The sequence below is a fragment of the Fukomys damarensis genome, unplaced genomic scaffold (assembly GCF_012274545.1).
Source record: "Fukomys damarensis isolate Sample0158 unplaced genomic scaffold, DMR_v1.0_HiC HiC_scaffold_14, whole genome shotgun sequence".
Classification (NCBI taxonomy): domain Eukaryota; kingdom Metazoa; phylum Chordata; class Mammalia; order Rodentia; family Bathyergidae; genus Fukomys; species Fukomys damarensis.
In genome coordinates, this window is record NW_022900926.1 from 67,918,580 (window position 1) to 67,943,404 (window position 24,825).

Here is a 24,825-nt window from a genome sequence, read left to right on the forward strand (position 1 = left end):
TGGGGGGAGTTTCATTCTTGAACTCGAGATAAATAATACATGATCAACAAGAAAACATAATTAAATTATACGGTATGTTATAAAGTAAAAATTATATGAAAAATCAGGAAAGTAGAGTGGGTAAGGATGAAATCAAGATTGCTGGTGAAGAGAGCAAGTGGCAGATTAAAGAGAGCCCTACTCACAGAAGCCATAGTAAGAATGCCAGGTCTGAGCAGAGACAAGACAGAGGCACAGAAACTGAGGAACAGGAATCTCATCCAAAAGCATTTTAGGCTGAAGAGACAGCCCCCAGGTATGTATAGCTGACACAGTGATTCACCAAGGAAGAGGGAAAATGAGGTGTGGAGAAGCACAGTTGAGATCATAAAGTTAATGGAGGAGGAGTAGCAAGCAGAGTCCTCAGATCATGCAGGTCATGGCAAGAACCCTAACTGCCACTCTAATGGGCATGGAAATTATTACAGGAGTCTAAGTAAAGGAGTAACAGGATCTGACTCATGACCTAAAATGACAACCTCAGTTGCTAGGCTAAAAATCGACTTGCAGAGACATAGGTGAATGCAGGAAGACCTATGAGGAACAACTTCAGTCATCTGGGTATGAGATAATGGGGAAGGGCAGTGGTGGTTCAGTGAAAAGCGTTGTCTTCAAGGGCGTGAGTGGAGAGAGCCCACAGAGTTTGTGGTGTATCAAAACCGAGTTGCAAGGAGAGAGACAAAGGATAATTCTAACCTTTTCAGGAAGAGCATGTGGAAGGATGGGGTGATTATCAGCTGAGATGGGAAATAATGGTGCAGTGCACAAGGATAAAGGAGAAGATCTGGAGTTCAGTTTTGGAAGCCTTGTGTTTGAAGCATCTACTTTCCTAGTAAGGAGTAGCTGAGTGGAAATGTTAAGTAGCTCTCAGAATACATGAATCTGGAGATCAGGAGAAAAGTCTTCTAGGAATATGATCCAATTGTTGCCAGCTTTTATACAGTGTTTAAACCAAGATGAGTTCAGAGACAATTGAGCTTATCAGAAAACGAGTGATAACAGAAGGGAGAGGACCAAGACTTGAGACAGAGGGTTTCAGTGCTGAGAAATGTAGTAGTACAGGAGCAGTAGTAGGGAAAAAACAAACAGTTCCTGGCATAGAGCACGCTCTGAGATGGCAGCATTGTGGGAGGCAGAGGAAGCTGAAGAAGGAGGATCAGGAGTTAGAGGTCAGATCGGGACACTGACCAAGGATGCAGCTCAGTGGTAGAGCACAGTATGTGCTCAGTGTGCATGAAGCCCTAGGTGCAAACTAGGAATGCAGTAAACAAGCAAATTGGCAAAGGACGCTGCAAAGCTACAGCCATTAAGGGAAAACCAGCTACAGGGGATGGGAGGGTCTGGAATCTGACCAGAGTTTTAACAAGGGGAAGGCTACTAACAATCCTGAAATAAATATGTATAAGAGCAAGGCACTAATGGCAAAGGGATTGTTGTGATTTAAAAAAAAAAACTGAAGCAGTTGAGAGCATAAAGGAAAACCTTGCAAATAGCTTACTGAAAGAAGAGAAGCTGATGAGGTATTAAAAGGAATCAAGAGAAAATAATTCTTTTGTCCTTGTCTTGCTTTCTTTCTCACTCTCCTTTGTTTTTACTTTTGTTTCGAAGTGAGACATAACTACATTAATAAAAGAAAATTTTAGATTACAAAGAAGGAAAAGGGGAAAATTGTTTCTGTGCATTTCCGAATGGTTGAGAGGGACTGGGTGAACAACATAAGAGACAAATTTAGACAGGATGTGGATGATTCACTTTAGTAAGAGCTCAAAGAAAGATTATAAGGAAGTGTATGCTCATAGGAGGCACTGTGATTGCAGGAAGAATTTTCTGATTCCTTTAGTCTTATCAGTGAAGTGGAACACAGGGTTCTAAGAGCAAGAGGAGGGAAATACTGAGAAAAGGGGACAGGTTTTGAAATAATCAATTAAAAAGCGAGAGAAAAAAACAGGTCAAGAACTCAGGACATGATTACCTTGTCATATTAGACATCAACTTGAAATTTGTCATTGCAAAGTGAGAACAGAAAAGTTCCAATTTTGTTCAGATGCAGATTTGCAGATACAAAACAGAATGATTTGAATTGAACTGAAATTGAAGTTTTGCCAAGCTAATTTGATATCGAGCAAGGAACAAACAAGTCCAGGGCATATGTGACTGAGTGATTATAAAGATGTGCCATGATATTTTACCTACAGAAGCGTAGATGCAAAACAAAACAAGAGGCATCGTTAAATAGTGGTCTGGTTGAATGGAAGAACTCATAGCAAGAACTTCTGGGCTCAGAGTAGCAGAGGCTTTGAACTGGAAAATTAGAAGAGCTAGTTAGATAGTTGAAATGCAGATTTGCGATTAAATTTCTCAAAAGAATGCAAGAGAGTCAAATGGAAGAATATACAGCTCAAATTGAATTATTCAAGCAATCTGGGCAATTCAGCTATAGACTGAAATTATAAGCATGAATTACCTAAATATAACTGAAGAAAGATTTTAGAAGACAACCAAATGCAAACGATGAGAAAGATTTTAAAAACATTTCAGAGATACAGCCATTTGCAGAATGAATGCCAAATACAATAAAAGTCTGGGACTAGGGGGATCAAAGTAGAGAAATTATATACACAAGTATGCTGAGAATTATAATATAAACACAATTATAAGAGAGTATGGAAAAGAGAGAAAACCTAGAATATAAACTAGAAAAAACCTAGCATATATACTTTTAAAAAGTGAATATGTTAATTTATGGATTTTTTTTTTTTAAAGTATAAGTATTCAAGTAGAAAAAGGTCATGTCACTGGAAAGCAACAAAACATCAGGTTGTCTGGAGAATTTTCTTCAGGAAGATTTAATACTGGAAACCTGAAACAAAATCTTCAAAGTTCCAATGGTTCTACAATCCCAGAATTTCATACCAACTAGATTATTCCTCAATATAAAAACAAGAATCTCTTTTGCAAATGTACAAGAACCTAAGTAGTTCAATTCTTATGAGTGTTTTTTGATTTAAAAGTATTGTTGGAAAATAAAGCTCATCTGATCAAATAATTGCTATAAATTAAATTAAAAGATAGGAGAGCTATCATCAAAAGATACTCATCATCAAAGTCTATAAAAATATACAAGAAAATACATATGGCTGCTGAATTATGGTTTCAGAATAGAATGAAGATTTTTAAAAATACCTTGATATGTAGAAATGATAGTATAATATAACTAACAAATGTTAGATGTTTTATGAAAGGAAGGGTTAGAAGAAGAATAGTGGTAAATTATCTGCTGACAACAAATCAATAGATTTTAAAATACATACTTAAAATAGATTATTACGCCAGCCTCCAGTTCTTTTAACATATGTGTGAAAAGTATCCTTTTAAGAAATAACATAATGAAGAATCAACATTAATCAATCTCTGTAACATTTTATTATAGATCATTTTATTCAAGTAAAGTTTACCTGAACAGTAGTATTTTTAAATGTCATAGCCTATATTTTCTATTTTGTTCTCTCTCTAACTTTTTATCAATACAAAGTAAGAGAGAACTAATTTGACATGTTTTTACCAACTGTTATGATAACAATTATTTTTTTAAGTGTAGGATTTGGGATGATTTTTTTTTAACTGTCTTTTTTCTTTTTCTTTTTTTTTTTTTTTAGTGATAAGCACATATCTATTTTAAGACAAGCATATTGTCCCAAATAACTTAAAAAAGAACAGCAATAGGAAGCTATCTTAGGTCTCTAAAATATAGAGATGCTAAGTAAGCAAAACTATGAAAGACAAAGAACTAAAATTAAAAAGAAAAACATTTAGTGTTTGAAATAATGTTGATAGACTGGCATATTTATATATTTCTATCAGCAAAGTTCCCTTGTCATAAAATTTCCAGTACTACAGCATATTATTTTCCTATAGAATCCTTTTCTTCTTTTTTATTGCTATATATCTAAGAGATATATAAAGTATTCCAAAATTTCAGCAGAGGTTATCTCTGGATGGTGAAATTATGTGGGTTTTTTTTTTTTCATTTTCCAGTCATTTTTTCCTTTCGGACATTTACATGGTGTGCCATGTTTTTGAATTCCTGATCCCCTAAATCAAGATGACTTTTAGAATCAGCAGTACCTTAGATTCAAAGATGTGATGATTTTGAAATTCTAATGTTAGGTTATTTAAAATAAAGGAGAGATGCTTATTAGAAAAATATCTCATAAAATAGTTGTCTGACACCTCAGAATTGACTTGCTGAGGTTTTCAGATGAGTGAGGAGAAGGTGATGATTATGATGTCAGCTCCATAATAAGGTTAAGCATGTTCAACAGGAATGAAGCTCCTTGCTTCACAAGTAAGGGAGAAGCAAGAAATGATCATCTTTGCTAGAATATTGAGTGAGCCTTCACTGGGCTCTAAAATAACAACAAAATAGTGGTAAGATTTAAATAATTTGTAATTTGTATCAGAATCTCTCAGACAGAGGGGAATTCTTGTATTTAAATGCACTATGTAGTCTTATTTTCAGTTTCATTTTCCAAACACAAAGCAAATCTTTCAAATAATGAAGTTTAAGAAACTGCCTTACCCAGTGAGTTTGACTGCATGGGTCCGAAGCTTTTGATATTTGTCTGAATCTTCAATTGTGCTGGTAACATGTCTATATATCCCTGTCTTGTAATAGAAGAAATCTTCATGGACTTGCATTATGGCTAAAATAAAACCCCACAGGACAAATAGTACAGTTTTAAAAAATCATCTTTGAAAGCCTCCCGAAACCTTGCAGAACAACTGACAGGGAAATGGCAAGGAATTGAATCTAAGATTGGATCCTGCACTTCGGCCTAGTTTGTTTTCTTACTTAATTTAGTTAGTTACAGACTATTTTATTGTTTTACACAAAGAGCTTTAGCTGCTTGGACCACTACATGAGTGCACATTGAACCTTTAAAATGCACCAGTCGTCTTCATCACGTTGGCCCTGGCAGCGAAGGCCAGCTGTGGTTGGTGAGTGATGGACATTCATCCCTTACCTGTGCTTTACCACAAGCCTTTTACAACCTCAAGTAAACCAGCAGAGGAAGGTGTCCCTGCCACAAAGGATACCAGGAATTGCTCTTAATCCTTATAAGGAGATGCAAACCTTTCCTGAGTTTGAATAAAAAACCAATCCTTGGCAAAAAAAAATATATGGTGCTGGAGACTTCATCTCCCACCTGAGGAGCAAATCCAGTGTTGTGTTCTTTGAAAAGTTGAGTTTGTACTCTATAAAGCTCTTTTTTTGTTCCTCAACCAGATAACTTCTTTTCTGTGTTATGTGTTGCTTGTGGAACTGCATGGGAAATTCAGGGTAAAGACTTTAAACTGCTCTTCTGGAAGGCATGAACTGAGACTTTGCATTTGGGAATCTTGATAACTATGAGCAATGTTTGTTTATCTTAATTCAACCTGCATTTGAAATGAAACAGGAACTAAGGTCACTAGCATTCCGTAGATTCTAAAATAAAAAAGTTGAAAGTCAACTATAACTTTTTAATATTCCATTTATTTCATTTTTAATGTTCCGTGTCTTTTCCACTGCTGTTCAAATAATCTTAAAAGAGGTGAAGTCTTTATCTACTAAAACATCCTCCCAAAGGATTTTTAAGAATTTATACAACTACACTCTCTGCAGATCTCTGCTTTTATTCTCTTTCCATTACCTATGCTTATTTTTAATCCCACTGATTTTAGATGAGTGTGCAGTGTTATTCATTCAGTGTTCTATTCCTTTGACACCTTTTGTACTGAGACAAGAGACATGCCATATTTTAGGCAGTCAACAAAACACCAGCCATCATGCTGCATTTACAGAAAAAAAGTAAACAGCATTCTATCCATTCATGAAAATATCCCAATATGACTAGAGATTTTTTTTTTTCTTTAGAACCACTGAATCTTTAAACTTGTCTGATTCAGCTCTATTCTAACACCATGAATAAAATACATTCTTCACTGCCGAAAACACTGCCAACTAGCGGGTCAGAAGATGACCTGCTTCAGCTTCTGACACCACACTAGATTGTCGAACATATATATAATAACAAGCATATAACCATCTAAGCCACTGCAGGGCAACTTCAGTCTTGGGAGGTTGCAGTCACCCATCGTGCAGAATTGGAATTTGCATGCAGACAGCAGGCAGCAGCCTTCCCTGTGGCTCTATCCTGGCCCTGGATCAGGCTGCCAGGAAGACAAAGCTTTGCTGAATGGGTGTTGAATAATCTGCATCCTTTCTTTTATTGATTTGAAATTTTTTCTGTTCCTTTTTTAATTGTGTGAAATATTGTGAATATCTATGTGTGTAGCCATAAAGTATGCCTAAGGTATTCCCAACTTTAAATTGTCATGATTTAAGTTTTTGTTGACTGGCTAAAAAGATGGAGGGGGAAAAAACAGAAACAGTAGTACAGTGATTTAAAGTTTCAGAAGAGTTGAGTGAAGCTCCAAATTCATTGAAGTAACAAATGCCAAAGCCAGAACTTTGCGTTTAGGCCTGAGTTCAGATGTCCCTATGCCTTCAGATTCATCATATCTGTCGTGCTTAATGGAAGTAGACATGAATTCCTCACACACAACAGTCAATGAATTGTACAGATGTATGGAGAATGAAAGCTTCTCACTTATTTCAGATTTTGTATAAGGATCCAGGATTTTAAAACTTAAATTCAAGACATGTTTAGTGTAAACTTTGGCTTTGAAGGAAGTAAGTGATTTATCTCAATACAATTACTATAAACTCCAAAGTTCCTGCTATGGAGTGAATATTAATTATATTAGCCTTCAGAAAGAAAGAAAAACTGGGCAGTTGTTTTTCTAACTATATATCAAATGTTTCAGGTTAATTTGGGTTAATTTTTTACTCTACGAATGGATAATATTTGAGAGCCCCTCCAAGTTCACAATCTGAATTCCCATTTTATACCTCAATGGGTTTGTCCTTTCAGGCAGGGTTCATATAGGCAATACATTCTGTGAATTTATCCTTACCCATGTTGCTTGTACAAGACAAAATTCTGTACTAAATGAAAGGAACTATTAGAGGATATGATATCTTAAACATAACTTCATCGCATAGCAATTCACTGTGTAACTTTATTAGTTTTAGTTCTTTTACTCCTAATAACACATTTACAAATTTGGCTAAATTCAAAAATCCCTTTGCAAAAAAGAAAAGTCACACTGTCTTACTTGATTTGATCTATCCCCCTCCCCATCACTATGTAGTCCAGGCTAGCCTTGAACTCATTATGTAGCCCAGGCTGGCCTCCAACTCACAATGTTCCTCCTGCCTCAGCATACCAAGTGCTGGAATTACAGGCGCGTGCCACCATGTCTGGCTTGATTTCTCTTAAGCTAATTGAAAAAGGAATGTATGTACTTTGTTTCCACTATTATTCCCAAAGTCTTTCAATTTCTTACTTAATCCATTTAAACAAAAGATAATTAAATATCTGCCATTCCGGTCCATTCTCACATATGATCAAATGAGTAAAGTGAGCTTCATTGCAAATTAATCTCTTGGTATTTCAAGTTTGACTGTTCTTTGGTGCATGGTCACTTTGAAGAGACTTAGCATCTTTTAATCCATGTGTCATTAATATTTAACAGTCCAATTCATAAATGAGTCTATCTTCTTAAAATAAAATGTCAGCTAATGATATAATGAGATGAGTAAAACTCCCATAACTACACTGACTTTAGTACTGTTGAACTCTTAAGAGGACTACTAACTAAAAGTTCTGGTCTTTTGTTAAAGTCCTCTAACATGAGCTCACAATAATGTTGTTTATTAAAGAAATGAGTAAGACAGAGCCATATTTCATCCAAGCTTACCTTGAACTGGTCCATTTTGCATTATTTCTTTCATTATCTGTGTTTCCTGGGTGAAAAAGCAACAGTGAGTGCCTCATTGTTACGAGACATAGCAAATTGCTGTTTGGTTTACAATATCAGCAGGTATACAATCAGTGTAGGTGCTATAAACTTACAGTGACTTGACCACTTGCATTCTACTCTTAGTGATGCTTTGATATATTCAAGGGTGAAATATCACATTAGTGAAGGAGCTAAAACCTCCAATCTTTTGATCACAAGAAATATCCAAAGTGAGTTTTATGAGTTCCCTTGGTAACTTCTCTATAAATATTTCTGTGTTGCTACCCAATGTTTTCCAGTAGAGAGGCATCCAGTAGATTCCAATCATTCACTGTCTTTGCACACTGAACAAAGATTGTGGACTAGAAACTACTACAGAAACATATATAGACCCTGTACCTAGCCTCAGGGTCTTTAGATTTTGGTGGTATAGGCAGATGATAACACAATTAGCTCCGTTAGTGTATAATATATTTTGTTACAGAGACAGACATAAATTCCCATAGATGCAAATAAAAGAGAAATTAATCCCACCTAGGAGTCAAGGAAAATTTAACAGAGATGAAGTTCTGCCCTGGCCTTGACACTCCTGTGGCATTTCACCATCTGGAATGGTTGGACAGCCGTTGGGGTCAGTTATGGGAATTAGCACATAGCTTAGCAGAGAAGTATGAAAAGGCACATTGTATCTGGAGAACAGAAACAAGACTCATTTGTCAGGAGCATTATGAAGAGGTAGAGAGAGGATAAATGCTGGCAAGGCATGAATTGTGAAGAAGAAGAAGAAGAACAAAACCAACTGGTGAAAGGCCTAGGAGACATCATAAAAATACTGGATCATACTCTGGAGATGACTTGCTATTGCTGAAACTTCAGATAGTTTGAAAATGAGCAGGCCAGAAAAGAGTGAGATGGTTAGCATAGGCTTTATTTAACATGACAAATGCGAATAAAAGTCTTTTGTACATTATGGCTTCATTTACTCTGTGGAGTAAAACAAAAATTCAATGAAAAGTAATGAATGCCACAAAAAGTCACTGAAAAGAGTTTGATGTGGCTTTTAATTTTCCAGTTACTGCACATATACACATATTCATTGTAAAGCATAATTAAAAATCTATTTCCTTGGGTGTTCTTTGAATTTAAGCCAATCTTTGACATTGCTAATAATATGAACATTACAGACCTTACCAAAACTGAAAGTCTTCAATGCACATTTTAAGACATCAAAAGCTATATATGACAACATGACATTTAATTTAGGTCATACTGGCAAATTCCAAAGTTAAAATTTGCCAAAGCTCCTTTGGGTTTCAAAATCATTTTTAATTAGTATTGATAATAGCAAAGCTCTATATGTCTGAGGATGTTTACCAACCATAGTTCCTGACATTTAGACTTACATTGGAAGAGACTCTGTATGGAGGAGAACATTGGTAGATCCTGTTAGATTTCTCTATGTTGTTGGGGCATGGTGTTGTGGCATGCCGTTTCCCCCGTCCATCAGGCCTACTGGCCACAGCACATCCATTGGTAGAGTTTTGATCTTTGAAAAGTGGATAGCATGCATGAGATACCAGTCTATGTGAAATAAGAAAACAAATGAAGATATTATTTAGTAAAGTGCTATAATAACTTATCTATAATCAGCCTTACTAAATTGAACTTTCATATAGCATGCTGATTACCTACACATGGCATAGCTTTGAAAATGCCAACTCCAACACAGCAGCTCAATGACATTACGCTCCTCCTTGCCCCTTTCTTTCTGCATTATAGATTTTATTTTGATACATAATTCTATCTGCTGAGTATCATTTCCCAAAGATGAAAAGTGGCCAGAAATAAAGTCTAAGTTCATATTTATTAGTAGGGGAAGGACTCCTTCAAACTGTACATATATAATAATAATAATAATGTAGAAGAGGCAAATTAAAATGAGAAGGCAACTGATTTGATTATTCACAGGTAGGATATTCTGACAAATCATACAATTTTTAGCATTAAGGTTAGTTGTTGCTATATTGAATTTTTAAACAACAAAGTGAGATTTTATTTTCACAGGGCCTGTGCTGCAGCGGAGGAGTCAATGCCCAGGAAAGAGCTCTCCTCGATTAAACCATGTAAGTGGCCGTGAGTAGTTGCTTAGGTAGCAGCTTGTTTTGTGGATATGTCTGTAGTTCATGATACTTTGGGGGAAATAGTAAATTACTTATATCATGCGTAACTTAAAAAGTTAGTGAGTTATCAACTATCTACATCGTTCAAAATATAAAAAAATATTTTTATTTCTACACTTGATCAAAGCCAAAAGGCCAAGAAGCAATAAAAATTATTTTGATTTCTGACTTTGAAACCAGACATAGCAAAGTATAAAATATTTAGTTACAAACCTAACACAATCCTATTAAATCTAGAAGTAGTAAGAGAAGTAAAATCATGGAATTAGATCATCAACTATTCGATGCTGAAATGCCCATGAAAGTGTTCACTAAAGTTGTAATAGCATCCAATGGAATAAAGAGTTTTAGCTGGAGCATGATAAAAACAGTTATTTAAAAGACCCAACGCTTTTAAAATCTTTATTGAATGTACTGCATTGCTTTAAACACAGGGTCTATGGACTTCAGAGTGTTAATGTGGAATTCATACATTGGAGCCCTGATGCCTGCGGGATGATATCTGGACTTAAGCCTCTGGGAGATGATTAAGTTTAAATGAGACCCTGCAACTGGGGTCTTATGGCTGGGGTGAGTGCACTGCAAGGAGAGAAATGTACACAGCACTCTCTCTCACCCATGCAAGCTGGGCAGGAAGCCAGTACCTGGACTGAGTCCATCAGTTACTTGGCCTTGGACTTGGCAGACTCCTGAAAGTGCTATCTTAGGCTATGTTAGCCCAAACAGACCAATACAGTGAGATTTAGTTTTATCTCAATGATAATTTGTATTTTTAATCTTCTAAAAAAGCTTTTATTTTTTTCATAGAACAAAACTGAAGTCAGCCGAATAATTTTACACCAGCCAAAGTTCCTCATTTAAAAAACTACTAGGCAAAATACATGAAAATAATTTTTCAAATCTATAGCCACTAATCACTATCTGGTACACTCTAGCTTTCATTGCATCTGTTTCTCAGCAGACTCAGAGCATGGAGAGGGCCACTCTGAAAGCCAAGGGTCTCTAGCCACAGTTGCAAGGGTCTCTAGCCACAGTTGCTCGGCTAACAGCTCATTGCTTGGGTAGATGAGCTCTTAAGGTCCCCATAGAAATGGTGGGCGAACATCAGGCCACATGAGAGCAAGGACAGGCACTTTGTCTGTTTTTACCCAATGGGACAGGAGCAACTCATGACACTAATGAGCTGAGGCAACTATACAATGCTTTATTTTATTCTTCAAATTTTTAATGTAATGTTTTCCGGAATTCAGCTTGGGTAGTTAAAAGGCATAACAGAAGTATCAACAACACTGATTACTTTATTCCCTCTGTGAGGAACCAATACATTCATTCAGCTTGGAGGAACAAGAAGAAAATGTTTACTTGAGTCTTCAAGTTAATAGTCACATGCTTTTATCTGGAAAGGTATGTGTTCTTTAATAATTACTTCCAATAATCTTTAATCTCAATTGATATAAAATATATATTTAAATGTCACACTGAGTTATGTTTATATAAATATTTTTCAGGGGTTTTTTCCCCCCTGTTCCTTTTTTGTATGTGTGTGTAATGTCAGAGATCAAGCCCAGGGCCTCACATATGCTCAGCAAATACTGAGCTGCATCCCCAGCCTAGATTTTTTAAAATAAAAAGCTTAGATAATTTTGATTTGTCCTCACTGAAGGCAGAACCCATAAGAATCCCAGAAATACAGGTGGAGCCGCTATTTACCCACGTTTTCTCAGGTACCACCAAGCCCTATCAATGCTTCCACCATTGCATCCGTGACGGTGCTTGGCACAGCAAGAGATCAAGTTCTGAGGGGAGAGGTTGGCAGTGTACCGGCCGTCGGACTGAATCGCTATTCGGTCAGCAGCCACGCCTGTTCCAAGTAGAATAATGATTAGTATTCAAACTGTGCAAGGCACTTTCCATTTACACAGTCTTTTTTTTTTTCAACCTTAGTTTTCAAAACTAATTTGGTTTTCAAAACATAATTTAAAATTAGAGCCAAATGTCACCAACTCATCTAAGTATTCCAGCCAGTTCAACTGTGTGGTAATGTCATCGTGTCTGTCCTGTATTCGTACTGCTCCGGTAACTTTTCGACTTTAAAGACTGTTCTAGTCCCTTGTTCCTTTCATCTTCTTCATTAAGAAACCTGTTAAGTGGCACATTTCTTTGAGGGCAAGACCACATGATACCTATAATTCTATTTCCTGCACTTAAAAAAGGTCCTGCATATTGTTATGAATAAATATACTTTTAATTGAATGTAAGAAAACGGGGGAAGTCGGGAAAACTGATCACACATCCATGTTAGAATTAATTAGATTTGGTTTTATCTAATGTAACTACCCAGGAGATCATTCTTCAGCTAATTCATACCATTACAAATCTACATAGCTCACCTTTATGCTCATAATATGATTGTGAATCATTACCTCACTTTTATTTCAATAGAATTAGAATTCATCTTTTGTATACAAATATATGCAAAAAAGTGAGCATATTATTAGTTATAGTTATGTAATTATGCTTATGTATTATGTTACTACATATAACTGTCCTGTATATGTAATTGGTGGTATACAATGTTATACACAGCTAAAAATACAAATATTATAATTATAATTAACTGTTGAAACTATATTAATTAATATTATCAGTTACATATATATTCACTTTTATGATCAAATTTTCTACCCATCAGTTGAAATAACATCCTATTGTTGTGCAAGTTTATTCCTTTCCTGAATACATTTATTAAGCACTTGCTAAGTTACAAACACTGCAGCATTAGAAATCACAGCAACTGAACAAGAAACGAGAGACACAGTGCATATAATAATAAGCTAGGAAACAAACCAGCAGTAGAAATCAATGCATGTACTTGTTTTGATCATGCTTTCACAATAAACTAACACAAATGATAAGAACGTGAAAAAGTTAAGATGGATACTTTTTCAGTGACAGATTTATGCTTTTATTCATCACTTAGAACAGTTTTTGATGTTTAATCTCAGGCTAAACCCAAGAGACTATGTTCTTCGATTTTAATTTAAGGCAACAAAGTCACAACCTTTCTTCTATTTTTTTTTTTTTTGAGTGAATGTTACTGATTTTTTTCTCATTAAATTGTGCATCAGACTCTCCGGGGTATCAATTTAACTTTTTCATTTTAAAAGAATTCATTTACATATGTATCTCTGTATATGGTTTTTATTTAACTGTAGCAGCTGTGCAATTCTGTAGTGCAATTGACACATGCTAGATGTTTCATGTGTGTTAAATCTATAACTTCTCACTTCATCCTTGATTCCCATCTATTATTTTATTAGAATACACTTCATAGTGACAAATTGCTTTATATTGTCATCTCTGACATTCTCAAGAGAATAACTCCTTGCTTCTTAAAAGAAAGTAGACTAGCCGGGCATGGTGGCGCATGCCTGCAATCCCTGCCCTCTGCAGTCTGAATGAGAGGATGGCTAAGAGTTCAAGGTCAGGCTGGGCTACATAATGAGACAGTAGTGATTGCCTGATACTTTAACACTCAGTACAAGGATTTAGAATTAAATATAAATTTTAAAAAATGTTAGTGCAACTTATTTCTTTCACAAAATGGTTTTGGAATGTAACAGAAAACAGTAGTGAATTAGTTGGAAGCCTGGCACTCTGTAGCATATCCAACACTGCAACTCTTTGGTGTCAGGTAAGTCACTTCACCTACCTGAGCCTCCTTCTAAGACCAGAAGGCCAAAGAAGGAGACCTCTAATGTCTCTTCCAGCCCCATAAATCTGAATTTCAACTAAGGCTGCGTGTTTTCAGCCCTCCTGTTGTGCAATGTGTTGTTCTTAGTTATGTAAACATCTCTGAATCTCAGCAAAAGGTCCGTCTAAATTCCCTTGAGATATTTCAAAACAGCCAGAAGATTTTAGAATGGCAACACAACCAATCATTTTCCATTCTGGTTTTGAGAACTTGTATTGGGCACTACCTCTGAGACAGGCTCTTTAACTTGTTTTATTCTGTCTCCAAAGCTACCATGAGACCTGTATCATTCCCACCATTCCAAATGTCTTTATTTTTTCAGCTTCGGATATACAGCTTGAATTTTACTTTGTGACATAACTCTGTGTGTGTGTGTGTGTGTGTGTGTGTGTGTGTGTTTATGTCTTATTTATTCCATTTCTACTCTTTTGCTTTCTCTTAAACATTTTAACTACTTCCAGGCAAATTTTCTAGATCTTATTCTTTTCTTTATTTAGCACACAAAGAGAATAAACCTGATATACCATAATAAATACACAAGAGGCAACAGTGTGTCCTCCAAAACCCTAGAATGGTTGAGAACAATCTCTGGTGCTATAGCAACTGAGGTAAGAAGACAATCCAGATGCAGCCTTGTGCTGACTGGAGCTGGGAAGACACCAAAAGCACCCTTCAGATTAGCCTGGGAAGCTGCTCTCAGGGTTTCACCACTAACACCTTCCCTTAAACATCTTCAGAAATATTCATTTAAATAATGGCAATGTTCTTCTATGTGACTTAGGAGGTATAACTCATTATCCACGTAAATACAAAGCAGCAACTAATTCCTTTGATGAAATCTCTCTCTACCTGTATCATGAAGCAAGGCTCAGAAAGTACCTCATGAATCCTTCACGCAGTAAAGATGAACACCAGATAGTAGGAATGTATGTGTACTAAAGGGGTAGGAATAGGGCAGAAGTAACAGGTGAATGTGTTAGGTTTTGCCAAAGGTAATTCTGTGAAGAGCAGGCAGACACTATATGTACTGATTTGTAGACAAAAGGATTAGCATGCTGCCCTTTAGAGCTGGCTTCTCCAAGAGCCTACATGCTTATCTCACGCGGCAAAAGACTCTTTGGACTTATCTGCAAACCTCAAAGACAGCTTGATGGAAATCCTTGAGAGTGGCCAGTCATCAGCATGTCAGGTTCTGTTTCATTGCTGAAATACAGCTAGTACTCCTTTGAGAATTATTCTGGAGATCAAATCATGGGTTAACTTGAGTAATTTATTGACTGGACTTGTGAACTTTTATAAAAGTAGTATAAAAGAAGTTTTTTTTTTTGTTTGTTTGTTTACTAAGAATGATAGTCTTCAGGCTTCTTTCTCTGGCTGGATTTTATTTTAATTTATTAAAAGTTCTAATTTTAAAAACTTTATAATTATTCTCTCAGAGGCTAAGGCCAAAGGGTGAATTTATAAAGAAGTAGTGGAAATGACTTTATTTATTACTTGCAGTGGAAAATGCCCAGGATGCTGCACAGTTTTTTTGGTCCAGTGGGCCATGAGTCCATCCTGGCCACTTATAAGAAGCAATAAAAAACTCTGGAAGGTCGGTTTTGGCAGGTAAAGCAGCCTAAGAGGGAAGAAAAGCAGAAATGTCAGATTTTTCTCAGACGTATCCCAACTTCCCTTGTGAGCATCTATCGTTGTCCCCGTTAATGTTTGTGATTACTAATTACTTGGAACATACAAATTTCTGAATAAAATATAGTTGCATAGGATTTCCACTTCACTATTTAGAAACAACAATGCAATGTGAGGAAGCATAACTTAATATAAAATCATTAGAACAACACCCTAAGGCTTTTTCTTTTTTACTGTACAGTCCAGTAATGTAAGCCAGTGTTTCTGTTACCTTGACTCAGAGTTTTCCCATTCACATGAGAGACCACGAGAGGCCCCTGGAATTTGTCCTCATGAGGACTGTTTACTTCTCTTTTCCTCTTGTTTTGAAGAATCCATGTGATTCTGTAGTGAAAGCAACCCTGGAAGGATGCATTTGTAGCAACTACCTGTTAACATATTTGGAGCCCCCAAGACACATCAATTTTATACCAGTTTTGGGAGATGAAACTGAAATGAATTTATAAAATTCTCAAAGATTAAATATGAGATTAAGAAGTTTGTAATACTAAATATACAATACCATGATGTCTTAGAAGCCCATGTTACAGTCCTGACAGAGTCAATATTGGCTTCTGTCTTTCCAAAAAAAGGCAAATTAAATATTATATTTTCTCTGTTCTTGTCTCAAAAAATTAGAAACCATGCCCTATTATTTTATAGATCTTACTAAGTAGTGATGCTGTTCACATCCATATAACCAGGACTCAAACCAAATAAGAATTTGTTTGCAAATTTTCTCCACCTATGTACACATGCTCCCACACCGTTATCATCCTCAGAGTGCTTTAAAGTCTTCCTGGTGTTTCAGTTCTCGTTATTTTCCTGTATTCTCAGTAGCCCTACGTGATGTAACTGGGAAAATAGCATTAGCTCTTTCTTCATAAAGGAAGCTACTCACATCTAAAACCTAGAAGATGATATGCTAGGGGCTCTCAGATAAGTGAGATTTGCTCCTGGAAGTAGAACCGAGTTTTAGAAATCTTAAGAGCTCACTCAATTTCTGTCACAATACATGCATGCAGTGCCTCATAGCAGAAGTGTCTGTAAAAGGTAAAAAAAAATTCAACTACTTACAAGTCTTCTGACTGTGCACTGAAGAGAGGCACAGTGGATATGATATCTTGTAAAGTAATTCTGACAGGTACATAATAGCCTCAAGGTCTAAAGCAAAGGCATTTGAAATTTATGTGTCGGCTTGAAAAGGTATCATTTATATCATATATATCATTGATATCATATCATTTATATCATTTATAAATGAAAATACTAATGGAAGTATTCAGTTTTGGTTTAGAGAATGATTGCCACCTGATAAGGAGGTCATGAAACCCCGAATTCATTACTAACAACACTGCTTAGTTCACTGATGAAAAAAAAAAAAGTGGTGGAGCATCAGGCAGATGTCTTGGTGTCCACAGGTAACCTAGGAGCAGAGTAGAGTCTGAAGCACAGAGTAACTGGGAATTCTAATGCTATCATCGGATCTCGCTGGAGAAGCCAAGAGTTGGAGTAGAGAGCATTTATTGCTCTGAGTAGGACAGGTGCAGAGGTACAGACTAAGTCTCCAAAGATGTCTTTTTAAGCAGGCCACAAATTTACATCTTCTACATTACTCTTACCTTCCAATGTTATTATTGTTACTGGCCCATCACTGCACATTTAGGTATTTGTCACATTAAGTTGCCTTAATTTTCTAGAAAAACAGGTGCAGGCAGTCAATATTTTATCATTTTTGAATTCCAATTTAATAGCACAGCTAGAATATATCCTTTCTGCTCTGTTGAAACAATAAAGGTATCACTATTACTTCAAACACATTTTGCTAGGGGTGAGTTATTTTCAATATGATTTGCTCACTGAAAAGCCTACCACAGTGCTCTGTGTGAGGAAGATACTCATCTGATGTCAATAAGGGACCTACAGGCAGACCACATCTTTTAAATATGTGTTAATTTGGCACATTAAGGTGAGTTATCACATCAACAAGCACTTTTTGCTTTTATGATTTGTTTTTTAAAATAAAAAATAAGAACGAGAAATCCTTCTTAAGAGAAGGCAATAGAGAAACAAAATGACATTTTTATTGAAAACATGTTTAACAATTCACTAAACCAGGTGAATTTACCTATTAGAATTTTATAAATTTTTATCATTTATCTAATATTACTCTTCCTAAAAATGAGTCTCTGGGACTTGAAGTCCATCAGGCCCATATTATCTTGTAATTTTTTTAGATAGTTTTATATCAAAAATCTAATCTAAAAATGCGGATTAAGTTTTAATATTCCATAATTATATTACTCTGTGAAGTAAGAATGTTATTTAGAGCTTATAAGTAAAGGTAAGTATCACAAATTAATAGCTTTTAAGAATTAGTAATAGAAGTCTGACTTCAAGGAATGATATATTTTTAAAATTTTACTTCATTTTCTTTCCAAAGAAGAACTAATAAAGCAAATGAAGAAGGACAGCTAAGATGGACAGGAATTCCAAAATTAGTGTTTTCAACAAGATAGGCAAGATACAAATTTATATTGAAGCAACATTTCCACTCTTCCATATAGCCACTTAAAATCTTTTATATTATTAGTTTAAAAACATGCTGATGGGAATCTGACCACAGAACGGGTTGAGAGAAACTGATTAATTTTCTGAGAACCTCTGTATAAATACTGTACATTCTTACTGGAGTCTCCACATAGACTACACCCATTATGTGTGTTGCTCCTTTCTCCCCAGTTGCAATCTCTCCACTTTGGGATAATTAAAGAAACTTGTGTATTAAATAAAGCGACAGAGGAAATCAGTGTGTTCTGATCTTCACAGCCTGAGGTCAGTGGCCGTGACTATCAAAAAACTGTTCCTGAATTATTGGATATTGGGGCGGAAAAGGCTACTTTTGTGGTTGCCAGTGGTTAAATGAATTTCTGATCTTCAACAATAGCTGCCTTCATGCCTTAATATTTAAGGACTTATCCTTTGCTATTTCTCTGGTTTCTAATTGCAGAGGAAGTTTTAGTGACCTTGTCGATATCAGCACTAAATGACTGCAGTCACGGCAGCTGCTGGCTCTTCTCCAGCGCTCCTCTTTCATGTAGGATAAGAATTTTTATCTCAGCTCACGCGGGCTCAGAAAAGTACTGCATTTCTCAGATTTCCTGGATTTCTAATGCCACTGTTAAACTTCTGTATTGTAAGCAAAAGTGTCACTGGAAAGCTTCTGAGCAATTTAATACAACTGACACTCGGCTTAAACTTTTCTTTCTTGATCTGTTGTTTTTTCCTGGGAGCAGGAGTGGATACAACAGATCCACATGCAGCAGTATTATCTCCGACGTAAAGAAAGAAGCTCGATTATTCAACACTGCAGAGCACGGTTCCCGAGCATGGTTCCGGAGCAGGGCCATCCAGATTGGCTATTCAGCGATGAATTTCTGTCTTATTTCTATCACTGACATTTTTGGGTTTTGTCACTCTCACCTGGAGCCAAATTACACTAATACAGCACACATAGTTGTCATTCAAGCTGATGGGGCAATGCTGTGTTTCATTAAACCCAAGACATCATCAAACCTAAGACAACATCCTAATTTCAGAGGTGTTAAGAAGTGAAGAAAATGTATGCACCAAAAGAATGATATTTCCTGAACTGAGTTCCTTGGAATACTAGTTCAGAGGAACTTTAATAGGTAATTTAAAAAGGAGTCTAATCAAACAGTTCTAAGAAACATTGGTTCTCAAACTAAATAGATTTTTGTCTTCACTGTAATATTTTTGTTATAAACTGTTAATGTATGTGAGGCAGTGGAAATATGTTCATGACTCTAAACATTCCTGATTATACAAAATGCTTTTTAAGGTTTTACTTCATTTTATATCATTTTATGTTAATATCAAAGCACTATATTGTCTCGTGTGTGATATGTGCTTGATAAGTGCAGTGAATATATAAATTTTTTAAATTTCTTACAATAAAAATACATTTACATTAATCCCTCTCAAAATACCCCTTCCCCTAATTTGGAGTGCACTTATCCTCTTTCTTGCCACTATCTGAAGCAGTTCCGGAAGCCCTTTATTATGAGGGCCTCTAGCCCCACTGCCATGGCTGTCTTGAGGTCCCGAGCAGATTTACATTCTCCTCTTACGGTTATTTTGACTTTCTGGAGAAGCCAGAAGTCCCAGAGGGGCGGATTGGAGGAATGGAGTGAGTGGGAACACCATGATGTCCTCACCAGCTTGCCTTCTGTTAGACGGCACTTGGCCACAGCATTCCCTGCCACTTTGATCAGACCTTGTAGAGGAGGAGGACTCAGCACTGCTTTGGAAAGTGGCAAGAATGATGGGATGCACGTGTCTGAAGCAACGGGGGATATTGCCAAGGGAGCTAATGGCAATGCGTCTTTCACTGTATTTTTTTTTTAATTTAAACATTCATTGTTTACCATCTTTCTACCTTGGGAAAAAATTGGCATCTAGGGAAAAGAGATCCAGACAGAGGGAGGATGGAGTGTGCACACCAATCTGCCTCAGGAATCTACCTCATAGCATCCCAAAAGAGGTGTTCACATGGAAGAAGAAATAAATGTTCACATTTCTTTTTAACAATCTGTCCTGCGCTGAGGAGGTCAGTCCTGCTGCACTGGTCAGGTCAATTTAATGACGTCACAGTGTTACGCACTAACCGTGACTCATATGGAAAGATAAAATTGAAAACCCAAACACTGTTTGGAGGGATTAGACACCCTCTCCACCACGAGTGCAGCAAGAAAGGAGTGAGGCCAGATGTCTTTTCCATTTATGGGATGGTTTGGGCTTCAAGGCTTAGAGACTGAAGACACCAGAACACATTTTGATGCTTTTTGGATGTTAAAATTCCTACTATGGGGCCAGCCGGAATAGCTAGCCTCTTTGGCTGCTTCCCTCAGAGAGGAGAGGCTCCTGAGTTGAGCTGAGAGAAACACAAACTTCAACAGAATCTTCACCACCCATCTGGCCCTGCTGCTCCTGACCTACACCGTCAGCCCTTCCTGGCCAAATGCCATGGGTGTGTGTATGTGGGAGCCTGACTTCAGTTTTAGGACAGAAACGGTCATTTGGATTCAGGGTTAAGTGAAGTCATAACTATCTAACTCTGCTTTTCAGTTCATATGCGGTGTTTGGAATCAAGTTAAACATGTTTGGTGAGACAGGTTCTTCCTAGCCAAACCAACTTTCAATAGTTTATGAGTGATTAAAAACTAAACTTGGAGGTATTCTCTTTGATTGTTTTCCCAGAGGCATTGGTCTTACCTCAGAATTTGCTATCACTAAACTATATTCCAGGAAGGAAAAAAAAGAAATCCTGTTGTTGTAACTAATGACTAAAGAATTAAATCCAGTCCATAAACTGTCCTAATTAGATGAAATTTTCTTTTCTTATTTCATGAAGTGGTGGTTTTAAATGTTATTATATAGTCCATGAAATGTTGTTTTAGCTTAACTTTCAACAAACTATAGAAAAATCTTGACAATTTTCTTAGTTATGTCAACTAAATGAATTTATATTGGGCAATTGAGAAAAGATGTTAAGTCTGATTCTGATTCAAAATATCTCAGAACATTTTTACTAAGATGAATCTGATGCCGTATAATACAGTATGTCTACATGTTTTAAATATTAGACCACCCTTCTGAATATTTAAATAGTTTGCAAATAGTTCCACTTTAGGTAAAGTAGTTCTTTTTTTTTTTTTTTTTTTTTTGGTATCAGGGATTGAACTCGGGTCCTTGCGCTTGCAAGGCAGGCCACTGAACCGCTGAGCTAAATCCCCGGCCCCTAAAGTAGCTCTTTATTCTCCCTGGGGAGTCAACTACAACAACACACCTATTTCTAAAAAAGTAAATTTTAACTGGCATAAAATATAAAGCCTTAATAAAAATAAACAGGAATAAAAGTAAACTCTTAATTTCCACATTTCAATGTGAAAGTAGCATTTTTCATTCAAAATATTTTCAATATTTATAATAGAGTATAATACAGTGAGGCTTCTCGGGGCCACCTCTCAAATTAAAAAGCCCTTGTTTGTCTGACAACCAATCAGGTATAGTGTTGATTTGATGTAATTTGATTTGAGAGCATAATAATAGAACTTTCAGGATTACCAGAAATATGCAAATTCCATCAGGGCCCATGAGTCAAAGAATACACTTTTCTGTACGAAGTAAAATGTAACAAAATGACAAAGATTTGAATCAGTGAGGTCTTAGAGAATTTGCCTGTTTCAGACCTCTGCCATTCTCCCAAAGTTAGTACAAGGAATAAAAGTCTGCTCATCGTGTTACATAATAACATTTTGTAATGCCTAAGTGTATCTGAAGTACTTTGCTAAGCACCGTTCACCCAACATTTCATGGAACTCCTACCACCCGAGAGCTTGATTTTACCACAATCCCTGGGTTATAAAGGAGGAGAAAGGAGTAAATGAAGCAGCCAGATGGGAACCCAAACACCCCATCTCCAGTGAACACTTGATTCTCCACTGAATGCACCCTTCTTGTGACTTTCAATCTGAATTGGCAAAAGCCAACAGACTACTAAAATTCTAAAGACTTTTGAAATACAAACCTTGGGAGATATACTAGTTTTGCAGATCTCACTGTGACTTAATCTCTCACAATATCAATTTATTTGCCTTTAAAATGTAGGTAATGATGGTACGCCGTACATCAAAGTGCTGTGAGACTCACATGAGATCCTTTACTATGAAAGTGCTTATGTGCTCACACAACTACTCGATAAGCGCCAGTTATTCTTATCTTCTTGATAGCAGTTATAATCCAGCAGGCCCCACTACTTGCATTTGAATTGAAATAGTAACTCAAGTGATTACATTTCTAGAAAGCTAAACTGAGTTAAATCTTGATGAAACACCAGTAGCTTCAAAACTCATCCAATTAGCAAACTTCGCCCCAGCTGTCCTGAGATGGTAGGCGCTCCTGGGCAGTTAGGACCTGATGTCTGCGCTGCAGACTGTAGAGTATGCCCTCCAGCAGTTGGGAGCCCAAGTGTGTCCTGATGCCAGGAACAAACTTCGGACACAGTCAACATCTCCACCCCAAGAAAGTGTATTGCCTGGGAGGGGTCACATCCGGTAGTAAACTGCAGGTCACAACTGGTAGTAAACTAGGAGCTTCTGTATGCAAAGTACCTACAATCAGATGATAGTAACTCTTAACAAATGAAAGAGAAAATCAATATAGTAGTACATTGGATAGGATAGGAATCAATAGGAAGCTTGGGGCAATTTCACAGCTGTCTGTCAGCTCAACAGGCAAAGTCCAAAAGTATTCTCTGAATGGAAATTTTGAGAATTTTTAAGGACAAATCTTGTTTTTTAATCATCATAGCATACACGCCTGAAATTTCCAGCACTTATTTCAATAGATAATAGTCTAAAAGACATCAAAACAATTTTGATGAGTTCACAAAATAAGTATGTTTAGCTTAAAAATAAAAATAAAGACTTGATTGGCTGCAATATTGGAGCACTCAGTAACCAGTCAGCAAAAATATGCGTTTTTCTGAAATCATTGGCAATAGAAAGGAACATTCAGTCATTCTTTAAATGATTCTATGTCTGATTGAAAGTCGTGAATATTCAAAGCTCATGTGAAACTTGTGAGGGGTTTAGTAATCATTCTGTTAAAAAGAATTTCAGGGCTGGGGATTTAGCTCAGTAGTTCAGCTGCCTGCCTCGCAAGCACAAGGACCCAAGTTCGGTCCCCTGTACCAAAAAAAAAAGAATTTCATGTTTAACAAGACACACGCACAATGTGTATTTCCAAGACTGGGAAAGCTCAAAACTCACAATTTTAGTTATCTTTCAACACACGGGTGAACACACACAAATGCAGGCACCACCAGCCAATCAGGAAGAACACCCACCGTCACTTCGTTCATGCTCAGGAGCGTGGGGCTGGGGGGCAAGGTGCCCAGGCGAAAAGTGAAGCCTTCCTCTAGTGTCATTCCCCAGAACTGGCTGTAGTTCTGAGCTGTCCATCTGCCTTATACATGAAAGAGAATGGGAGAGAGGTTTGTGGCATCACTCTCACAAATACATGTCCACCTACATTTCTACAATTGCATGGCAGATCTCACAATGCAAAACCAAGGCCTGCAGGCTGGATAGTCTTTATATGAATGGGTGCATTACTGATTATTCTTAAAATCAACCATATGAGGCATTTGTCCTAAAATTGGTCCATGTTAATAACTCAGATGAAGCCCCTCAGGCTGCATCAGGATAGGCAGAAACTACGAGGAAGGCGCCTTTACTTACTGTGAGGGGATCAAGTGGTAATAGTGCCAATATATAGAGAGGATCCTTTATATGTTCCTAAATGCGAAAGAAGCTTGAAGCCAGGCGTGGTGGCACATGCCTGTAATCCCAGCACTGGGAGGCTGAGGCAGGCAGATCGCTCCAAGTTCAAGACCAGCCTGGGCTTACACGGTGAGTTCCAGAGCACTCTGAACAACATAGTGAGACTCTGTCTCAAAAAACCAAAAAAGAAAAAAAAGAAAAGAAAAAGAAAAAAAAGAAAGAAGCTTGAATATACAGAAATCTATTTGCCGATTAATTGCGATAACTTTTTCTTTATATTTTAAACTTTAAAAAGTAAAGAGGTGGAAAGAAATGCAGTGGGGAAAACTGAAGACAAATTACACTTAAAAACTGAATTAGAGACAGGTATTGAAAGAAGTCTATCTTATAGTACATGAAAAATGTATGTCAAGTGCTTAAGAATATGAGTTATCAATAGTAATACAGTCAATCTTGTGAATTTAAGTAACAAAAGTACATATTTTCCTAGAGAAACTTTGTAGTTTTATTTAGACAAAGATACTGTTTTTGAAACAGTATTGAAATATGAAGGTAAAAATTCCCTTAATAGAAAATAATAGCTGAAAAATGAGAAAGTTGAAAGTGATGTAACCAGGCATGGTGGGGCACACCTGTAAATCCAGCACTCAGGAGGCTGAGGCAGGAGGATTGCTATGAGTTTGAGACCAGCCTGGGCTACATAGTGATTTCCAGGGTCAGTCTCAACTGCATAGTGAGACCCTGTCTCAAAAAAACAACAAAAAAAGTGATTTAATCATTGCTTATTAGGATTCTATACAACTTGAAGTCAGTATTTAAATATAGATTTTATCCTGTTGCTCTCATCAAACTGATTTCTAATGTGATAGGCTCTTATGAATGATTTGGAATACAACTCAACTTTCAATAT

General features: G+C 36.6%; 1 protein-coding gene across 5 annotated transcripts in view; it reads right to left on the minus strand.

Moving 5' to 3' along the window:
• Positions 1 to 24,825, minus strand: part of Tinag (tubulointerstitial nephritis antigen) — a 96,600-nt gene that overhangs the window by 45,371 nt on the left and 26,404 nt on the right. For all 5 annotated transcript variants that reach the window (XM_010628940.3, XM_010628942.2, XM_010628939.2 and 2 more), the window contains exons 4-9: positions 23,480 to 23,594; positions 15,376 to 15,499; positions 11,838 to 11,988; positions 9,351 to 9,528; positions 7,906 to 7,951; positions 4,619 to 4,742 (exon numbers count right to left, since the gene is read on the minus strand). In XM_010628940.3, the coding sequence (XP_010627242.1) occupies positions 4,619 to 4,742; positions 7,906 to 7,951; positions 9,351 to 9,528; positions 11,838 to 11,988; positions 15,376 to 15,499; positions 23,480 to 23,594 (738 nt within the window). The remainder of the gene's footprint in view (positions 1 to 4,618; positions 4,743 to 7,905; positions 7,952 to 9,350; positions 9,529 to 11,837; positions 11,989 to 15,375; positions 15,500 to 23,479; positions 23,595 to 24,825) is intronic.